The sequence below is a fragment of the Odontesthes bonariensis genome, chromosome 19, assembly GCF_027942865.1.
Source record: "Odontesthes bonariensis isolate fOdoBon6 chromosome 19, fOdoBon6.hap1, whole genome shotgun sequence".
NCBI classification, from domain to species: Eukaryota; Metazoa; Chordata; class Actinopteri; order Atheriniformes; family Atherinopsidae; genus Odontesthes; species Odontesthes bonariensis.
Window position 1 is genome coordinate 19,746,006 of NC_134524.1, and position 15,531 is coordinate 19,761,536.

The 15,531-nt window shown below is 40.8% G+C and overlaps 1 protein-coding gene across 2 annotated transcripts; it reads right to left on the minus strand.

Annotated features, from left to right (window-relative positions):
* Positions 1-390: 390 nt before the first annotated feature.
* LOC142368589 (uncharacterized) lies at positions 391-14,562 on the minus strand. 2 transcript variants are annotated; one of them, XM_075450798.1, is made up of 7 exons: positions 14,276-14,562; positions 9,914-10,044; positions 9,577-9,807; positions 9,069-9,305; positions 8,726-8,950; positions 8,045-8,102; positions 391-3,686 (listed from the first exon to the last, which is right to left on the minus strand). In XM_075450798.1, the coding sequence occupies exons 1-7, from the start codon at positions 14,451-14,453 to the stop codon at positions 2,131-2,133; spliced, it is 2,616 nt and encodes an 871-aa protein (XP_075306913.1). In that variant the 5' UTR covers positions 14,454-14,562; the 3' UTR covers positions 391-2,130. The 2 variants fall into 2 exon arrangements, with proteins under 2 accessions (XP_075306913.1, XP_075306912.1); XM_075450797.1 differs by having other exon boundaries at positions 8,045-8,120.
* Between the last annotated feature and the right edge of the window lie 969 nt (positions 14,563-15,531).

A 15,531-nucleotide genomic window follows, 5' to 3' on the forward strand; every position in this document is an offset into this window, starting at 1 on the left:
TCTCTTCATTTGAGTTATTGTTTTCAAAATTTGAAAACATACTTGAGTGGAACCAGAAAAGGATCGAACTTCTCCAGTTCAATAGAGGCTTCCCCTGCTCCGCTTTAACACAGCAGGGTACAGGAGGTCATTTCTGCCATGAGCTGTAACCATAGTGAAACAATACTTTAATTTCTCTTTAGAGTAATTCTTTTTTTAATTGATCTGAATTTAATTTAATTCCATGCAGTCTACAGAGAGAGTCCGCCTGTGTGTGACCGTCGACTAAGTTGTTACCGAGCTACAAACAACACCACAGTCCATTCATGGTGATCTCTCTGCCTCATTTCAACTCTCAGACAGTTTGTCAGCTGATTTCAGTGAAAACATTTAAAAAAAAACTATTCAGAACAACATTACATCTTTAATAACAATTTGAATGGTATTGAATCATTTAAATACTAGCGTGTGAGTTGTAAAACCATGTAATATCAATTACAAACATGGAAAGGGGTATGAAGTATAATACTTTTATAATCTATATATTTATTTATAAATTTGAAATGCAGGGGTTTAGAAGTATAGAGGAGCACAAAAGTAATGAGGCCAAAGAAAGTCAAAATTTCAAAATAGTTGCTGAGTACCAGAAAAGTTGTTAATTAAAGCACAGAAAACTTAACAAAGCACTGTTCTAGCCACCTTTGGTCATGTTTTTTTTCATCAAGTGTAGAATGATCAATTAATCATTTACAATGTGCACATTGCAAAGCTGCACATTGCAGTATAGTGTCAAGGAAGTAAATTCATTTTACAATTCACATACACAACAGAGAGATTCAGACCCAGCAGTTAGTGTTATTTGGGTCATATTAAAGAGGAGATGAAACAGTCTAACATTACTGGGCATGTTGCAGTTGACTTGAATCTTTTATGTAACTGAACATGTATTAATTTTAGAAGAGATTTTATACTCTCAAAACATACCCAACGGAATAAGAATTGTGTTTCAGGTTGAGTGGACAACAGTCAGGTGATTAACCAAATCATTGTGGGCGATAAAAGAGGGAAACAGGAAAAACAATAAGATGCACAGAAGCAAACATCCCTTTTCCTGTCTGCTGAAACAGTTTTTGTTTATTTTTATTTCATTTTAAATTCAGATAAAAATCTTATATATGCTAACTGATGGACAACATAAGCATGATATATCAAAGCAAGTAATAGTCTGGCAAACTTTTGCAACAGTTATTACTGTGAACACGAATGCAACAAAAAAAAAGTTTGAACACCACTTTCATTAGGACAATCTAATAATTAGTTTAGAAATGATAGTAAAAATGTATCTAACATCAATTACTGTGACTTAATGAAACATTTTAAAGCTTGTAAATTGCAGAAAAACTTGCAGAACGCACTAAAAGCTGCACAGAAGAAAAAGATCCAAGGAATTGTGAAGGCTGCCCAGCAGATAGTCGGTTGCCCTCTCCCCTCAATAGAAGAACTGCACAGTTCCTGCCCCCTCGGGAACATTAAAGGGGAACTGCGGTATTTTCAACATTAAGCCTCTTTTCTGAGTCGTCTGCAATGTTTTAGAACCCCCCTCACCGCTTTTTTGATGTTTACTGCTGTCTCCGGTATTTGCCTAATTTTGATTCTTCTCAACCTGCTTCAGAATGGCAAGTCATGCGCATGTCCAAAAAGGTCCGTAAAAGCACAATAAACGTCCGTTTTCAAAATCATCAACTCACCGGAGTGGTTACTGGTGTGCACTGGTAATCCATATCAAATTTCGTTACGAAAAGTTGCTTCTGTCGTGTTTTATTTGACATTTTGTACTGAATGTTCGTTGATATTACTCCGCCACCGCTAAGAAAATAGTGCGAGCATGAACGAGCTGGTTTAGATTTTTGTAGTTTTTAATTGATCTATTTGTTTTCTATTTTTCTTAGTTTTCTATTTTCTATATTTCGTATGCACTGGAAACTTGCACCTTTAATTTCGTTGTGCAATGGCTCATTGTCACAAAGACAATAAAGATTCTGATTCTGATATTATTTGTACTATTGTTAAAAATGCAAAAGTTAAAAAAGTTAAACATTTTGATTTGGACATATGGTCTACAGCGCCACATTACTTTGTTATCATACATTTTCAACAGGAATTGTCCTTTGGTTTCAACTTCTCTTTGACAAAATCTTGACATTTTTCCATAACATCCCATCCTGAATGCCACACATCCTTGAGTGCCTCACTTGCTGCTTCTTTTGGTGTTTTGGCTCTCTCAGCTGCCTGATACCCTTTAACTCCACCTAACACTGCTCCTGCTGTTGCAGCTGTACCCAGTATTGCCCCTGCCATAATCTTGGCTGCTCCTGCTCCACGTGCTACTATTCCTTCTGCTCCCACTGCTCCTGGTGCTCCAGCTGTTCCAGCCCCTCTTGCTCCAGCTGTTGCTGCTCCTGCTAATAGGTCTGCTGTTCCAACTGTTCCTGCTTCTGTTGTTCCAGCTCCTACTAATAGTTCTGCTGTTCCAACTGTTCCTGCTTCTGTTGTTCCAGCTCCTACTAATAGTTCTGCTGTTCCAACTGTTCCTGCTTCTGTTGTTCCAGCTCCTGCTAATAGTTCTGCTGTTTCAAATGTTCCTGCTTCTGCTGTTCCAGCTCCTGCTAATAGTTCTGCTGTTTCAAATGTTCCTGCTTCTGTTGTTCCAGCTCCTACTAATAGTTCTGCTGTTCCAACTGTTCCTGCTTCTGTTGTTCCAGCTCCTGCTGCTCCAGCTGTTGCTGCTGCTCCAGCTGTTGCTGCTGCTCCCACTGCTCCTGCTGCTCCAGCTGTTCCAGCTTTAGCTGCTTTACCTCCTGTGCATTTTGCTGCGACTGCATTCATTACAAATGTGAAAGCTACTGCAACACACGTTGCTACACCAAAAAGAGCTCCCAACAGTGCACCTGCAGTAACACCCGATGCTTTGATCAAAATGTTATTTAACCAGTCTTTAGCCTTCTCGTCGATCTCCTTTTCTGACATGTTTCCGTCAGACTGTGCAATGTGTTGCTTCTTTTGTTGAATGATTTTCTGCACTGCTTGTAGCATCTCATTGGTATAGCAATTTCCTTTGTTTGCTTTTATCGTCTTGTCAATTGATTTAAGTATCTCTTCCACCTGGAACTGGTTGCTCCTGTATACATCTTTTGGGCGCCCATTCCAGTATTTGTTATCAATGACATGGCACCTACCTCCGCACCTTTCCACTAAATCACACATAAACTCACTTTGGCTGACAAAATCTTTGATTGTTTGTCCTTCCTCGAGCTGGTCTCCATGAGTAAAGACGACTGTTGCATATTTCAATGCTTCTTCAGAGAAGAACTCAGAAATCTTGTCAATGACATTCCTCTCTTGGTCTGTGACTCTCTCCACTTTGAGCATGATGAGGAAAGCATGAAGCCCGGCCGAGCACTCTGTGATGCAGCTCACGATCTTAGACTTCAGCTCCTCTTCCGATATGTTCGTGTCAAACAAACCAGGCGTGTCAATCAGACTGATGTCTCTTCCATTAACAGATTTTGTTTTTACTTGACATACACTTTGTTCAGAGTTAATCGTATGCCCAACTTTGAAATTGTTATCTCCAAGTATGGTGTTACCAAGGCTGCTTTTCCCACATCCAGTTTTTCCCACCATGGCAATCCTTGCTGTTTTTGGCACTAAAAGACAACATTTAAAATCAGTTAAACTTGTTGTCATGTATAGGAAAACATACATGAACTCATACACAGTGATTCAGTTGAATAAGAAAGGTAAAGCAGTCAGTGTAAATAAAATGGCTGTATAAGCTTAATGAGAGAGTGGCAAATTGTTTTTCAAGGAGGATTGTTTGTGCTGAGTGCCCAACAGGCAGGATGTAATGCAGGAATTATGCTGTGGAAATTGCTTTTTCTCAAACCATGTGGATTATTGCAGATGAGGCTCCTTCTTGAGTTGGCATCGATTGCCACATGTATCTGAATAGGAAGTGTCTCACTGGCACCCGCTCCAAAAGATTTGCTGCAATATTTGAACATGATCTTTCCCTCTGGACATTTCACCAGGGGTCTGGATGGAAAATAGATGATCTTTACAGGAGCCAGGACTCGTCTTTTCAGCCTCTATATTTTATTTACCGATTCAACAGAAATACAGGTCACCACATCAGCATAGAAGGATTTCTGAAGATAGTATATGGACTCTTTTATACTTTCCCCTTTCCACCTTTCCATCACTTCTTTTGAATATCTGAGTTTTATTTTAAAGGGTGTTCCTAAAATCCCGTTCTTAATCATTTACAGATCTCCAGGATACTGTGCAAGTTTTATTGATGATTTTTCTGAATTATTGTCTGTTATTTCGACTGATTTTAACCATTTTATCTTGACCGGGGATTTTAACATTCACATAGATAATATGACGGATGGTACTGCCAAAGAATTTTCTTCTGTGCTGGACATGTTTGGTTTGTGGCAACATGTAACAGAACCAACCCACCTTCGAGGTCACATTCTGGACCTGGTCATTTCTAAAGGTGTTGATATTTCTTCTGTTGTGGTTATTGATTTGACCTTGTCTGACCATTTTTGTATTTTATTTGATTTACATATTACTCAGAATGTTCAAACAACCAGCTTCTCAGTTAAGAAGAGGTACATCAATGAGAAAACAAGTGCTCAGTTTAGGGAGGCCATAGTTATGTTACCAACAATGAGCGCAGAGTCTGTTGAAGGACTGCTGGATCATTTTAACTTGAAAATTTTGAATGTAATGGAAGCTGTTGCACCGATAAGAATCAAGAGCACCTTGATCAAACAGAAAACCCCATGGAGAAACAGCACTACGGTCAAAAACCTGAAAAGAGAATGCAGGAAAGCTGAACGTAAATGGAGGAAAACAAAGCTTCAGATTCACTATGAGCTATACAAAGAAAGCCTGCGTAGTTATAACAATGAGCTGTGCAAGGCCAGACAGCTGCATTTATCTGAAATGATTAATAAGAATGTCAACAATTCTCGAACTCTGTTTGCTATGGTTGAAAAACTCACAAATCCTCCTAAACAGTCAAACCCAGACCTCCTCTCCACTGACAAATGCAATGAATTTGCCAACTTTTTTAGCCAAAAAATCAAAACAATTAGACAAAACATTAACGCAACACAGACAAACAAGAAAACTAATCTGTGTCTAAAACCTAGAAATAACTCTGACGTTATGTCACAATTTAATATTGTTAATTTAAAAATCCTAGAGGAAACAGTTCGGCAGCTGAAATCAACAACTTGTTCTCTGGACATAATACCATCCGACTTTTTAAAAACTGTTTTTACCTCAGTAGAAAGTGATCTCCTATGAATAGTTAACAGCTCACTGGCATCAGGCATTTTTCCCAAGTCACTAAAGACAGCTGCCATTAAGCCACTCCTAAAGAAGAGAACTCTAGATGCCTCTATGATGAACAACTACAGACCTGTCTCTAACCTCTCTTTTATATCCAAGATTATTGAGAAAGTTGTATTTAACCAGTTCAACGACTTTCTGAATGAAAGTGGAAGTCTTGATAAGTTTCAATCAGGCTTCAGACGTCATCACAGCACTGAAACAGCTCTGGTCAAAGTGTTAAACGACATTAGGTTGAATACTGATTCTGGTAATGTTTCAGTCCTGGTTCTGTTGGACCTCAGCGCTGCGTTTGATACTGTAGATCACAGAATCCTGTTGCACAGGCTGGAAAACTGTGTTGGACTTTCTGGAGCGGTCCTTAACTGGTTCAGGTCCTACTTAGAAGGCCGGAGTTATTTTGTTACTATTGGCAGCTATGAATCTGAGCGAGTGGCCTTGACTTGTGGAGTCCCCCAGGGGTCAATTCTTGGACCTCTTCTGTTTAACTTGTATATGCTCCCTTTGGGTCAGATATTGCAGAATTTTAACATCAATTAATACAGTTATGCAAACGATACACAACTTTATGTGTCTCTGTCACCGGACGACTGCAGCCCAGCAGACGTACTGTGTCAGTGTCTGGAGGAAATAAACACCTGGATGAGAGAGAATTTTCTACAATTAAATGAAAATAAAACTTAGATCATTCTGTTTGGTAGCAAAGAGAAGAGGGTCAGCGTTGGTAAATATCTTGAGACTCGGGACCTTACAATCACTGACCAAGTTCGTAACCTCGGAGTGTTGATAGACTCAGATCTGACTTTCAGCAGCCACATCAAAGCTGTCACCAAGGCAGCTTTTTACCATCTCAGAAACATCAACAGAATTAAAGGTTTCCTCTCCCAAAAAGACCAGGAGAAACTCATCCATGCATTCATCTCCAGTAGACTCCATTACTGTAACGCTCTTTTAACTGGACTTCCCAAAAAGAGCATTAAACATCTGCAGCTCATCCAGAACGCTGCTGCTAGAGTTTTAACCCGGACTAAGAGATCTGAACACATCACAGCAGTTTTAAAATCTTTACTCTGGCTTCCAGTCAGTCACAGAATAGATTTTAAAAGCCTGCTGATGGTTTACAATCTGTGATATGTTCAGAGAATATAAACCCAGCAGAGTTCTTAGATCCAAGGACTCAGGTCAGCTGGTCCAGTCCAGAGTCCAGACTAAACATGGAGAAGCAGCATTTAGCTGTTATGCTGCAAACAAGTGGAACAAACTGCCAGTGGAGATTAAACTTTCACCAAATGTAGACATTTTTAAATCCAGGTTAAAAACATGTGTCTATGCATGAAATCTGCATGGTATCTTTTAACTTATCTGGACTGTTGCTTGTTTTTAAGTTCATTTAAATTATTTTATTTGTTTCTCTTTATATTCTTTTATGTATTTTAATGCTTCTTCCACTCCCTGCTGCAATGCTTTTATTTTATGTAAAGCACTTTGAATTGTTTTTTACATGAGATGTGCTATACAAATAAATTTGATTTGATTTGATTTAATGACCGCTCCAGAAAGTCCAACCCAGTTTTCCAGCCTGTGCAACAGGATTCTGTGATATACAGTATCAAACGCAGCGCTGAGGTCCAACAGAACCAGGACTGAAACATTACCAGAATCAGTATTCAACCCAATGTCGTTTAACACTTTGACCAGAGCTGTTTCAGTGCTGTGATGATGTCTGAAGCCTGACTGAAAGTTATCAAGACTTTTGTGCCACTTTTCAGAAAGTCGTTGAGCTGGTTAAATACAACTTTCTCAATAATCTTAGATATAAAAGAGAGATTAGAGACAGGTCTGTAGTTGTTCATCATAGAGGCTGTTTTTAGTGACTTGGGAAAAATGCCTGATGCCAGTGAGCTGTAAACTATTTGAAGGAGATCACTTTCTACTGAGGTAAAGCAGTTTTTAAAAGTCGGATGGTCACTGAATTCACTGAAATTGTAACTTCATCATCCCTTCTCTAAGTAATGATATGGGACTTTCTTTACAGCTAAAGCCACAAGGGGTCAAGTCAGTCATATGGCCTGAGAAGGACCAAATTAGTCCTCCCAGAATCCACACACCCATGTGTATGGCCCAACAAGCCATTTCCCTTTTACTTTTGAGGAAACAATAGACATTGCATTTAGTATGCTTTGGTTCAATTCAAGAAGCACTAATAAAAAGACCTGATCCACTACATTATTGCCTTCACATTTAGTAAAAAAAACAAAGAGCCAGGTTTCCATTCATTAGTAAAGCTAATTTTAAGTGATCTTTATAGAGATGGAAGGAAAGAAAAAGGAATCAGGTACAGGCTACGTTGCCAGTGGTTGTAATTCAGTAGAAGTTGTCCTAAGTCGATACAAACCTTGATATGGGAGAAAATGAAGAGAACTCTTCTTCAGGAATGACTTGAAACAGCTGGTGAGTCACGGCATATTAATCTTTGCCAAGTCGAACGTGATTCACAAAGTTGTTTCCATTCCACCTAATGTGCTGCAAGTCTCCTTTGAAACTTAAAAAGAATGTATAAACTTTTCCTTTTTAAACCTCTCCATTAACCTTCTCTTACACTCATCTTCTCTCTTGGGTCTCTTAGGGCTACACCCACCTTTGCCTTGATCTTGTTGCTGATAGTCATCGACGAACTCTTTGCATTTCAAAGCTTTCTGAATAGATGTGAAGACCTGGAGAGACAAGAATGTACAGGGTTTAACATCAGTTCCCGGATACATTCATCTGATGTTTAATATAAAAAGCTCTTTCCAACCATAATGCTTATCTACTCATACGTCGGATTATGGCCTTAAAAGACAATTATACACAGTGTTATTTTAAGGTGTCCCTGATGAAAGATGACCGACTTGAAAGAAACGCTGAAAAGAAGAGAAAAGAAAATCAAAAAAAATAAATAAATAAATCAGCAAGCAAAATTTACTAGAACTATCTTGCACTGCTACGACCTGTGCCTACTTCCCAACTAAAGCTGTACGAATGCAAAGTAGAATACAGAGTCGGCTGTTATTGTTACCAAACAGAAATAGCAGTCATGTCTGGTAACCTATGATTCAGAAGGTACCATCATACAGGAAATAAACGGCAAACACAATGCATCTGTGGCATCCAATAAACATATTAACACTGAAGTCTCAAGTCTTTAAGTGCTTTTAATTGAAGCCTGCATTGCATCAAAAAAATCCAAATCATCTGGAAACCAACTTTATAATAAGCAAAAAAAGGACTTTGTGAACTCTTCAGTTGTAAATAATTAGTGGCACCATGCATTAATTACCTCATAAGCCTCGTCATCATTGGGGTATATGACAATGCGGACCAGGAGCGGTGAGCTGTTGGTTCGGCCCTGTTCAAATTTATTAACTTCCTCCAGTAACACCTTGGCTACCACGGTGTCAGGAAAACGAAGGGCAAGCCCAGACCCGAGCACCGGAAAAGCGACAGATCCAAACCCTCTGTTCTCACAGGCAGTCAGGATGTTGCTGATGCCCACTCGCAGCACCTGTAAAAGGTAAACATCCAGAATTCTTCAAGGGCATGCACACAGCTTAATGGAAACACGCCCCACGCACACTGCTCTCACGACAAGAAATTCTCACAGAAACGCCCAGTAATTTCACCTCGACTGGAGATCCATTTTCATCATTATCCCAGCGACAGAGGTTGACGAACAACACTGCATGAGATGGAAGTCCAGGCAACCCCTCCACCAGCACTGAGTCGCCAGGCATCGATTCATCTCTTTCTTCTGCTCGAAACCTTGAAGTCAGCTGAGGACCGACGATTTCATTCAAAATGTTACCAATTCGGGTAGAGAGAGGATCATGGAGAACCATGGGTGATACCATGGCATCAACCTGAAAGACGAACAGGACATGTGGTGCAGATTGAACAGCAAATTAGTCAGCTTACTGGTCTGTAGCCACAATGATGTGAAATATGCAAAAAAAAAGAGGCGTGGCAATTAGTTGTCAAGCCAGAAACTGTGTGTTTGCATAACTTTATAAGAAGGAAATGGTAGATGTGCAGATAGAGAACAGCTGATCTATTTTGAGAGATGTTTCCTGTCACCCGATGATTTAAAATCAGACATCCACACCACTTTAAGTTTTGCAAGGTATTTCTCACCTGTTGGGTCTCGATGGTCCCCTGAACAATCTCTACACAGACTCTGCCTCCAGGTACTTCAGCCTCATCTGGGTGAATCTGGGCAGAGGAGCATTCAGAGGTCAGCTCTTCCTCCTGGTCTTCCTCAGCACTGGGCCTTTCCTTCAGGGAGGTCGATGGCTGATCGTTAGGTTGTAGCTCACAATCTTCACCACTTGATGAAGCACCTGAGGCAGGAATGGACTGAGGGTCCTGCATCAAAAACACATTCAAATCTTAACAGTTTACTGTTCTCAGTGACTGACATGTGTCAGATCAGAGAAACCTTGACGAAATGACTAAAAGAAATTGCGCTGACCTCTTCTGGAGCTGTGGGGGTGGTGCTGTTAGAGTGGGTGGGAGCTTCCCAGCTGCCCCGGACAGTGAACACCAGGCGACCATCTGCGAGCGCCACAGCATGCTCGGATCTCTTTAGGACTTCCTGCTGATCTAAAACAGAATGTGTCACATTTGTTATTTCAAGCATTAAACATGACCTAAAGAATACATTTATTCTCATGTCATGCTATGCATAACTACCACACAGAGACAAGAATGAAGCTAATCATTTATATGAGCCGCGACAGTTATTCTTTAAAATGGCTGCTGTGGATACATGGAGTCATATTTGGGAAACAATTGAAAAATACTGATTTAATTTCCTCTTGGACACTGTACATGTCAGACAACATATATTTTGATTCCAAGATATCTGTGACAAAGCTCTTATAAGCCGATCAGCCACAACATTATGACCATTAACAGGTAAAATGAGTGACACTGCTGATCTTGATCATAAGCAAAGTCCTCCTAGAAAAGAGTCAGTCCACATGTGGCAACAGCATTCCCCGGCAGCAGCAGCTGGAATAACTGGAGGAAGGAATCAAATAAGGCATCAAAGGTTTTCAAAGCACCCCAGATAACAATCTGATTGGAACTGGTGCCATCTGTGGAAGGAAGCTCAATTCACAGAGATGTCATCCAAAAACCCAAAGGCCTTTAAAGGGGAACTCCGGGGCATTTGAAGCGCATTTCCATTGCTAGAGGTTGTCAAATACTGATAGTAGGACACAAACAGGTGCAAATCTGCGCTCCCTGTGTGGAGATCGCGCTGTTCGCTCAGCCTGTCATGCGAGGCTAATACGTGGTGGCTAAGGGGCAAGCGCTAACCCTTCCACGTAAAACAACAACTTGCACACTGCAGAAACGTCACACCACTTTATAAACCATCCGACAATAAAGTCACAACCCTTACCATCAAAACCATATGCATGGTTCTCACATTACTGGCATGGGGACGTTACAAAACAACTTTATAAACAGCATGTAACTCACCGGCTGGTTGTAGGCTCGCGCATGTGAAAGCCCAAAAGAGTCGATGAAGAATAATCCCATATACAAAACAATTATCTTCTCTAGAAAAACTGTGTTCAAGTATTTAAAACATTACAAGAATATATGTATTGTTGTAATGTTTTAAATACTTGAACGCAGTTTTTCTAGAGAATATAATTGTTTTGTATATGGGATTATTCTTCATCGACTCTTTTGGGCTTTCACATGCGCGAGCCTACAACCAGCCGGTGAGTGACATGCTGTTTATAAAGTTGTTTTGTAACGTCCCCATGCCAGTAATGTGAGAACCATGCATATGGTTTTGATGGTAAGGCTTGTGACTTTATTGTCGGATGGTTTATAAAGTGGTGTGACGTTTCTGCAGTGTGCAAGTTGTTGTTTTACGTGGAAGGGTTAGCGCTTGCCCCTTAGCCACCACGTATTAGCCTCGCATGACAGGCTGAGCGAACAGCGCTATCTCCACACAGGGAGCGCAGATTTGCACCTGTCTGTGTCCTACTATCAGTATTTGACAACCTCTAGCAATGGAAATGCGCTTCAAATGCCCCGGAGTTCCCCTTTAACTCTTCCGGTGCCATTGACGTCTATAGACGTCAATTTAAAAAAAAACGTTCACTGCCAAAGACGTCTATAGACGACAATTGCGTTTTTTAACGGAGCGGGCTGGGGGACAATCTGGCGGAGTTCGTCACTAAATCTTAGGCTTGTAAACACTAAACATAGAATATACTGGCAAAATTACCCGCAAGGTGGCAGCAGTGCCACTTTGCACAAAAAAAGAAAAAGCGTGTTTTCTCCGTTTTTTGGGTCAAACCAACCTATGTTCTACTGTCTATTACTAAAAGACTGAAAATGGTAGACACAAACTTTTTTTTCCTGATCAAAGAAGAGAGTCTACTCTTTCTTTTGGTAATTTCGGTGTGTACATAGTCATAAGACACACTTTTCTGTGGGTCTTGGAAAATCAGTCAAAATACTGAAAAACACTTGGCAGTATGGGTGGCTCTGAACTGAAAATGGCTGGCAGCCAATGAGTTAAGGATCAACTGTTAAAGGGATAGTTCGCCTCTTTTGACATGAAGCTGTATGACATCCCATATTAGCAATATCATTTATGAACATTGACTTACTCCCTGCTGTGTCCTTTGAGCTGAGTTCAAGCCGAGTTTTGGCGTTGAGGAAGCTAGTCCAGCTAGTTGGCTGGGGTCCCGAAAATAAAGCATCTTGCTTCTCAAAACAATATGCGTTCAAAAGAGTAATACATTTGCATCACAAAATCGTCCCTCCAAAAAAGTCAGACCTCACAAATCGCTTGGCGCTATTTTTGCCTCCCTTTGTATCACTGCGTGCTGCCACCTGCCGATAGCCGCACCTGTTACGATGTTTACTGCTCTGTCTGCACAGTTTACACAGCCCGCAGTGATATGAAGGTAGAGAGAAATAGCGCCAAGCAATTGTGAGGTCTGACTTTTTCTGGATGAACGATTTTGTGATTTGTGATTGCAAATGTATTACTCTTTTAAACGCATATTGTTTTGAGAAGCAAGACGCTTTATTTTCAGGACCCTAGCAAACTAGCCGGACTACCTTCATCAACGCCAAAACGAGGCTGGAACTCGGCTCACAGGACGCAGCGGGGGGTAAGAAAATGTTCATAAATTATATTGCTAATATGGGATGTCATACAGCTTCATGTCAAAAGAGGCAAACTATCCCTTTAAAGTGGCGCTATGCAACTTTCAGTAATACGGGGTTTGTTTACCATGCAATACACACCCCAAAGCTGTAGGGGGAGCTCCGTAGAAAATAAGGCGACAGTCTAGCCAGACTGTCGTAAACCCACCAGAGGCAATTTACAGTTTATTTTTCAAGACACTGGCAGAGAGTTGTAGAGCCGTCGACAGCTAATGGAGAGGGGGTGTGTCTTATCAGGCTACCTGGCTCGGCTCAGAGCCCTTTACGACCTGCCGTGAAGCAGTAGTTCTCAGCTCTCGTGTGTCGCGAGACTTCCAGAGGTAAACAAAGCACGCGGCGGCGCCACAGGCAAAGTTGCAAGCGCTGTTTCGGTCTAGGGCCACCAGATGGAGATGGAAATGTCACCGTTTTCATCAGAACGGGTCAGCCAAGCAATCTGATGATTGCCAAGCAATTTTATGACCATGAAAAAGTTGCATTGTGCCGCTTTAACATTCCAGTAACATGGGGCACCCTCAGTGGTTTTTTTTCCCACACCCTGACTGGTCAGAGCACTTTTGGCAGCATGAGAAGGACCTACTCCATATTTGGCAGGTGGTTATAATGTTGAGGATAATCATTGACATTGTGTTCACAGTTATCACCATCCTTTGGGGGCACTGAGTTCATGTGCACGTTGTTTACCTCATAAACAGGATATCACTGCGAGTCTGCATTCAAAACTGAGATCATCTCACTTGCATCAGAACTTTACCCGAATGGCAAACTTTTTTGTAATGGTGTTTTTTTTTCTTCTTCTTCTTCTCTTATCGCATGTAACAATATTGCACTGCGCAAGGCAATGGAAATGGGCACAATAAGATGAACACCATGGGTGTTTTAAAATTGCAAATCAACATTCCAAGAATATAGAAATAGGCTACGGTATTTTGTATTTATTTAACTTTACCTAATCACTCATTGCCTAAAATAGATGGTTGACATTTCTCCGCCTCGGTTTTACAGGAAGGAAGGAAGGAAGGAAGGAAGCACATACAAGGCCTGTCGACACGCAGGGATTAATGGAAATTATATTGCTGCCAATAAAAGGAGAAGGAAAATAGAAACGGGAACATTTCATAGGAATAAACACGGGGAGTCAGAAATGACGAAAGAAGTCCAAAACGAAAAGAGACAAATCAAATAAAAAAGTTTAGATGGCTGAGTAAATAAACAGGGATATCAACACAAAGGTGAATTAATGCAGGTGAAAAATCAAATCAATCATGCTACATTAGTTTCATATCTGTCAGGTTTACCATGTTACAGATAAGAGTTCGTGAACATGAAAACTGGACAGTCACAAGTCAGTGACTTTGGTTTCGTTTTCCGCGGAAATTCCCACTTTTTTTAAAAGCGCTTCCACACCAGTTTTGACCTGCTTTATGATTTATTGTGCAGTCTCGTTTGCAAATTAAGCACTTAAACTTGGCCCATCCAGTCTTTGTACAGAGAGTTTTCAAAGAAATGGGACTAATGTACCTACAGTTGGATGGACAGGGTTCCTCTTGGATAAGACGACCCCCGTCATAAAATAATGAAAAGAGCAGATTTAAGTATGAGCAGATAACTGAGCGTATCTTTACTGTACCTTTTTGACATCGGAAAGTTAAACAGTAGACGTTGTCAGCCACAGTCCTCAGTGGGCCGCACTCTCCTCCGCCGGATCTGCGTCGAACACGGAAATATGCTTCCACTTTCTTCACCTGCTGCTCCCCGAGAGGCCAGTGGCACTCGAAGAAAACGGGGTACTGGTGAATATCATCCATCGTCCGCAGGAAAGGGGAAGAAGCCGAACTTCCGCAGAATGCAGCACTTTGTTGAGCGACAGATTTACAGTATCACAGCTCCGTGTCCGTTCCGCGCAGAGCTGTGCTGATAACTGAGAGCAACTGCAAAACAAGCGTCAGCTGATGCTGTGGGTGGGACGACCGTGGTGAAGTTGGTTTGATATTGGATATTCGACATAAGGAAATAAGGTGTCTTTTTTTTCCAATACCTCCCAAGCCTTGTGACCTAGTGACTCCAAACCAATGCAGAATAGTTCTCCTATGTAGTAACAACCACACACACCTTTTTTTTACATCAATTGTATGCACACGCTATTTCATATGATTTTTTAAAAAGTAAACAGTGTAGGGATATAATCAGTGCAAAGCTGTCACTGTTGTTAAATAGAATTTATTGAGAAGTATGGACTAGCTCCATGTCAACTACAGCTCTGTTTACCAGCCTGTCAAGTCATCCAACGTCCCTCTTCTTTATGCTACCTCCCCAGCAAAATTCAGCATAGGAAAGGACACTGGCAGGATTATTAGTGCCACATAGCAGCACAGTTCTTCATTGGTTTGGGGTGTTTGGGTTCCATAAAATGGAAGCTATTGAACAAAAAGCTGTTTTCCACAAGAAATAAATGGAATTCTTAAAAAAATAGAGGACGCAAACTATTACTTCATATTGAGGTGTCTATGGTTGGTACTACATAGGAGAACTACTCTGCATTGGTTTGGAGTCACTAGGTCACATGGCTTGGGAGGTATTGAAAAAAAGAGACCATTCCCTATAGGAAATAATGGCTTTTCCTTTAAAAAAAAAAAATCATAAAAATAGAGTGTGCATACAATTGAAGTAAAAAAAAAAAAAAAAAAGGTGTGCCTGGTTGGTGCTACAAAGGAGAACTATTCTGCATTGGTTTGGAGTCACTAGGTCACAAGGCTTGGGAGGTATTGGAAAAAAAAAAAGACACATTATTTCCTTATTGTGAATATCTGTCGAATATCCAATATCAAACCAACTTCACCACGGTGGTGGGACGGGCTGTCATCCGTCTGTCTGACCTTCATACGC

Bases quoted from the DNA above. Each gene is read 5' to 3' on its own strand.
- LOC142368589 (XM_075450797.1), bottom strand. From the start codon at position 14,453: ATGGATGATATTCACCAGTACCCCGTTTTCTTCGAGTGCCACTGGCCT. The intron at 8,951-9,068 runs GTGAAATTACTG...TACCTTTTACAG, and splicing joins AAAATGGATCTCCAGTCGAG to GTGCTGCGAGTGGGCATCAG. The intron at 3,687-8,044 runs GTGGGTGTAGCC...GTTGTCTTTTAG, and splicing joins GCAACAAGATCAAGGCAAAG to TGCCAAAAACAGCAAGGATT.